The following is a 6,000-nucleotide window of genomic DNA, read 5'->3' as shown; positions in this document are numbered from 1 at the left end:
CCTATGACTCTGCTATGGAATCACAAGAGTCGTAGTTTTCCACGGTCTTTAGTTTTCCCTGCAAAGTGTGCTCATGCCTCAACAAACTAGAACTCCATAGCACTTAGCCAAAACAGTTAAAGTGGTATCAAAGTGCATTAATCCGAAAGTGTGGATGCATCCCCAATCGTGACACTATTGCTACCATTCCAAAGGCTTCTTTTAGCTCGACGTCCACCCACAGTTTCACAACGTATTTACAACTTTAATACATTTTTTATTTTTTAAAAAGAAAGACACGACATTAGCTGAAGACGTCCATACGCAGTGCTGTTTCTCATATACAAAATAAATAAATAAAGCATTTACAAGTTCACAGATTTGCTTTTTTTTTTTTTCCAGCGCTTGAACACATGATTTTATACAAGATTTCAAAACAAAACTTTCCATCGCCCCTGAGAAGAAACAGTCTAAAATGCCTTTCTCACAATGGTTTTGTGTTTAGAGGGATGTAGACTGGATTCTCCAACCAGATTCATGAGATGCTTATTAAAGCTGACTTGGGGCAAAACTACAATAACTGAAATGCCACGTAAAGCTAGTGGTCAACTGGTGGACCAGTGGGATTTCTTTTCCTTTCTTGTCCATTGGAGGCCTAAATCCCATTGGCTGTCTCGACTAAACTGGAAGTCCTAGATCTATTGAATTTACCGATGTGTTGACTGTCATAGTTGAGTCAATGAATCTATTCTAGTTCAAGCTACTACGATTATGACTTGGGTCTTCCTTTCCACCTGAAAATCTGCTCTGGGAAGTTTCTCAGCTCTATGGAGAAGGTTTGAGACAGAAGAGAAATTTAGAAGACATCTATTAGATCCTAGTCTAAGTGACTACTCCCTAATAGTTTGGTATTTCGTCATTGTCATACCCTAGTCTATCAAAAGCCATTATGACCTATAGATAAAAATCTGAAGCTATTGAATTGGGACTTTCTCCCCTCCAATTACAGCCACAAATTACAATAGAAAGTTCTGCATATCAGGATATGCATGGGTTTAGGAAGAGCAGCTGGGAACAACACCATTGGGTCAGATCTAGTTAAAAGGTAAAGGTTTCCCTTGACGTTAAGTTTAGTTGTGTCCGACTCTGGGGGTTGGTGCTCATCTCCATTTCTAAGCCGAAGAGCCGGCATTGTCCATAGACACCTCCAAGGTCATGTGGCCAGTATGACTACATGGAACGCCGGAGTGGTGTCCGACTCTGGGGGTTGGTGCTCATCTCCATTTCCAAGCCAAAGAGCCGGCATTGTCCATAGACATCTCCAAGGTCGTGTTGCCACCATGACTACATGGAGCCCCATTACCTTCCTACTGGAGTGGTACCTATTGATCTACTCACATTGGCATGTTTTCGAACTGCTAGGTTGGCAGGAGCTGGGGCTAACAGCGGGTGCTCACTCCGCTCCCCGGATTCGAACCTGGGACCTTTAGGTATGCAAGTTCAGCAGCTCAGCGCTTTAACACACTGAGCCACCGGAGGCTCTAATCTAGGTGCGTGGAGGTAAATATGTCGATATCAATTCAAAATAGGAAGATTGGGATGAAAGGAGAGTCTCACTTATCCAACATAAACGGGCCAGCAGAATGTTGGATAAGCAAATATGTTGGATAATAAGGAGGGATTAAGGAAAAGCCTATTAAACATCAACTTAGGTTATGATTTTACAAATTAAGCACCAAAACATCATGTTTTACAACAAAATTGACAGAAAAAGTAGTTCAATACGCAGTAATGCTATGTAGTAATTACTGTATTTACGAATTTAGCATCAAAATATCACGACATATTGAAAACATTGACTACAAAAATGCGTTGGATAATCCAGAACGCTGGATAAGCGAGTGTTGGATAAGTGAGACTCTACTGTATTTGGAATTCTTGGAGTGGATCAATTCTTGGAGCCTATAGAGTCCATAAGTTGGACTGTCCCGAAGTCCTGAAGTTGACCTTGTCTAACAACCTGTTGGTTAGTCCCAACTAGAAAGACTTAGCCAATCAATGATTGAATTTTAAGTCAAGATATAGACATATACCTCTAATTATATAGGTCAACTCTAGTCAGGAGTGATAACAGAGTAGAGGTCCTTCTGTAATTCATCTGGCTTCATCTAGATCAGTGGTTCTCAACCTGTGTTTTGGTCTACAACTCCCAGAAATCTCAGCCACTTTACCAGCTGTTGAAGGCCAAAACATCTGGGGAGCCACAGGTTGAGAACCACTGATCTAGATGGCTTTGAGGTTGGTTGACTTGAGGAAGGTTCAGTTGGACTCGGTGGCCTTTGTGGTCGCTTCCACACAGCCAGAATATCAAGGCAGATAATCCACAATATCTGTTTCGAACTGGATTATTTGAGTCCGCACTGCTCAATGTGGATTTTATACATCTGTATGGAAAAGGCCTAAGATGGACAATACAAGAACAAGAGAGAAAGCCTTGTAGATGCACGTCTCTGTTGGTCTTGCAATGAGCATCCAAGCTGAACTGGATGTTTCTTTGTCTGCCTATCTATGATGATACATGGAAAAGATGGTGATGCATTTTATTGAAAACAAATGCTATCACTAGCTCACATTATATTCTAATTCCAGCAAAACGGTTATAAGACCTAACCTAACACTGGGAGAACTGTGGGGAAGAGCAGGTCTCTATAATCCAGAAAAATATAGGCACACTTAAGAGATAATGAATACAAATGCTATGCTTTGAGCAGCTTAGCACAGCCTTCAGTTACATGCAGGCAGCATCACAATACATTCAAATTGTTTTCTTGCTCTGAAATGAAACCTTATTGATTGTCTCAAAACATGAAGTCTGCTTCCTGGTGAACACTGCACACAAATTCATTGACTTCTCAACCAGCATCTTTGGATGCCTCTCATCTCAGTGGACCATCACACATTTGCCAGAACGGAATATCCAACACATAATTTCACTTGAACAGGATGGTTTGCAAAGAGGTTCTCTTGCGTGTCATTATTTAACTATTAACAGAGCTCCAGAAAAAAAAAAAAAACGATTCTCTTCCTAGGACCCACCTTCTTTCAAATAACCACTTGTATCAGCAATCGGTTTGGAGAAAACAAAACGTTTCGCTGAATTACTGAGAAAATGGAAATGGCATGGATGACTTTCCCCTTTGATTCGAGGAGCCCGACCAATCAGTTTCGGTTAGCATAGTCCAACCTATCGGCATCCCACAACTCGGCGGGCTGTTTTTATTCCTTCTTGCTCTCATTACTTCTCGGTGTGAATAGCATCTCCAGCAACGGCTGCCTTTCATTGGGATGCAACGACAAGTCATTGTTTTTGGGGATGTCGTTCAGCCCTTCGCCCTTCTCAGTCTGGATGCGGCACCTTCTCAGGAGAGTCACCAGGATGGCCTTCATCATGACCATGGCGATGAACTTCCCAACGCAGCCACGCGGGCCGAAGCCAAAGGGCTGGAAATAGCGGTAAGGGACCTGCACACATAGGATACGGAAAACAGGCAAACAAAACAGTCAGAAACAGTTCTGGCAAACTTTGAAAATGTTCACCATAAAATGCCCCAAAAGAAATGAAGAAGGATCCACATATTTAAATACAGTAGAGTCTCACTTACCCAACATAAACGGGCCGGCAGAATGTTGGATAAGTGAATATGTTGGATAAGAAGGAGGGATTAAGGAAAAGCCTATTAAACATCAAATTAGGTTATGATTTTACAAATTAAGCACCAAAACATCATATTATACAACAAATTTGACAGAAAAAGTAATTCAATATGCAGTAATGCTTTGTAATAATTACTGTATTTACGAATTTAGCACCAAAATATCATGATGTATTGAAAACATTGACTACAAAAATGCGTTGGATAATCCAGAACCTTGGATAAGCGAGGCTTGGATAAGTGAGACTCTACTGTATTTCTAGTTTACAATTTTACCTTTCTGGTTTACTAGTCTTTCTAGTTTACTATTTTACCTTTCTGGTTTACTATTCTTTCTAGTTTACTATTCTTTCTAGTTTACTATTTTACCTTTCTAGTTTACTATTATTTCTAGTTTACTATTCTACCTTTCTAGTTTACTATTCTTTCTAGTTTACTATTCTACCTTTCTAGTTTACTATTCTTTCTAGTTTACTATTCTACCTTTCTAGTTTACTATTCTTTCTAATTTACTATTCTACCTTTCTAGTTTACTATTCTTTCTAGTTTACTAGTTTACCTTTCTAGTTTACTATTCTTTCTAGTTTACTATTTTACCTTTCTAGTTTACTATTATTTCTAGTTTACTATTCTACCTTTCTAGTTTACTATTCTTTCTAGTTTACTATTCTACCTTTCTAGTTTACTATTCTTTCTAATTTACTATTCTACCTTTCTAGTTTACTATTCTTTCTAGTTTACTAGTTTACCTTTCTAGTTTACTATTCTTTCTAGTTTACTAGTTTACCTTTCTAGTTTACTATTCTTTTCTAGTTTACTATTTTACCTTTCTTTTTTACTATTCTTTCTAGTTTACTATTTTACCTTTCTAGTTTACTATTCTTTCTAGTTTACTATTTTACCTTTCTAGTTTAATATTCTTTCTAGTTTACTAGTTTACCTTTCTAGTTTACTATTCTTTCTAGTTTACTAGTTTACCTTTCTAGTTTACTATTCTTTTCTAGTTTACTATTTTACCTTTCTAATTTACTATTCTTTCTAGTTTACTATTTTACCTTTCTAGTTTACTATTCTTTCTAGTTTACCATTTTACTTTTCTAGTTTACTATTTTACCTTTCTAGTTTACTATTCTTTCTAGTTTACTATTTTACCTTTCTAATTTACTTTTCTTTTCTAGTTTACTATTTTACCTTTCTACTTTACTATTCTTTTCTACTTTACTATTCTACCTTTCTAGTTTACTATTTGGAGGCCCCGGTGGCTAAGCGTATTAAAGCGCTCAGCTGCTGAACTTGCGGACCAAAAGGTCGCAGGTCCGAATCTGGAGAGCGGAGTGAGCGCCCGCTGTTAGCCCCAGCTTCTGCCAACCTAGCAGTTCGAAAACATGCAAATGTGAGTAGATCAATAGGTACCGCTCCAGTAGGAAGGTAATGGAGCTCCATGTAGTCATGGTGACAACACGACCTTGGAGGTGTCTACGGATAGCACCGGCTCTTTGGCTTAGAAATGGAGATGAGCACCAACCCCGAGAGTCAGACACGACTGGACTTAACATCAGGGGAAACCTTTACCTTTTATTACTAATATTAACAAAATATTATTATTTTGTGTCTTACCCGCCTCTCCTCATGGCTCAAGCTCCCATAGCATGGAGCTAGGCCAGGCCTAGGCAAACCTGGGCTTGCCCTTTACTCTTTACCTATTCTTTGCTTTTGTATCTCTTGATATATTAGCACTCTTTGGCAGCGAAGGCTAAAGACCTTGTAAAACTACAACTCCCAGGATTCCGTTGCATTGAGCCATTGCAGTTAAAGTGGTGTAAAACTGCAGTCATTCTACCATGTGGATGCAACCTACGAGTGTTATCCAGAAAATAGATTACGTTTTGGAATTAGAAATGAACAAAGTATAGGAGAAAACATTTACCATATGCAGTTGAAAGCCACACCCAAATACCACTTCTCAACATAGTCGCCATTCAAATCTAGGCACTTATCATAGCGATGAATGAGCTTGGCAACTCCTTCCCCACAAAACTCTGCCGCTTGCGTCCTCAATGTGCCGCAGCTGCACATATTCGCCAAAACGCTGCGTTGAGGACACAAGCGGCAGAGTTTTGTGGGGAAGGAGTTGCCAAGATCATTCATCTCTATTATAAGTGCCTAGATTTGAATGGTGACTACATGAGATGTGATATTTGGGTGTGGCTTTCAACTGCATATGGTAAATGTTTTCTCCTATACTTTTTGAGGATGCAAGCGGCAGAGTTTTGTGGGGAAGGAGTTGCCAAGCTCATTCATTGCTATG

At 39.2% G+C, this 6,000-nt stretch overlaps 1 protein-coding gene across 7 annotated transcripts in view; it reads right to left on the bottom strand.

Annotated features, from left to right (window-relative positions):
• Positions 1 to 1,025: 1,025 nt before the first annotated feature.
• Positions 1,026 to 6,000, bottom strand: part of cyp19a1 (cytochrome P450, family 19, subfamily A, polypeptide 1) — a 35,480-nt gene continuing 30,505 nt past the window's right edge. For all 7 annotated transcript variants that reach the window (XM_062963194.1, XM_062963192.1, XM_062963196.1 and 4 more), the window contains one exon: positions 1,026 to 3,501. In XM_062963194.1, coding sequence (XP_062819264.1) covers positions 3,256 to 3,501 — 246 coding nt within the window. In that variant the 3' untranslated portion in view covers positions 1,026 to 3,255. The remainder of the gene's footprint in view (positions 3,502 to 6,000) is intronic.

Source organism: Anolis carolinensis, unplaced genomic scaffold, assembly GCF_035594765.1.
Source record: "Anolis carolinensis isolate JA03-04 unplaced genomic scaffold, rAnoCar3.1.pri scaffold_11, whole genome shotgun sequence".
NCBI classification, from domain to species: domain Eukaryota; kingdom Metazoa; phylum Chordata; class Lepidosauria; order Squamata; family Dactyloidae; genus Anolis; species Anolis carolinensis.
Note: the sequence above shows the minus strand (reverse complement) of the source record. Positions and strands in the feature narration are given on the sequence as shown.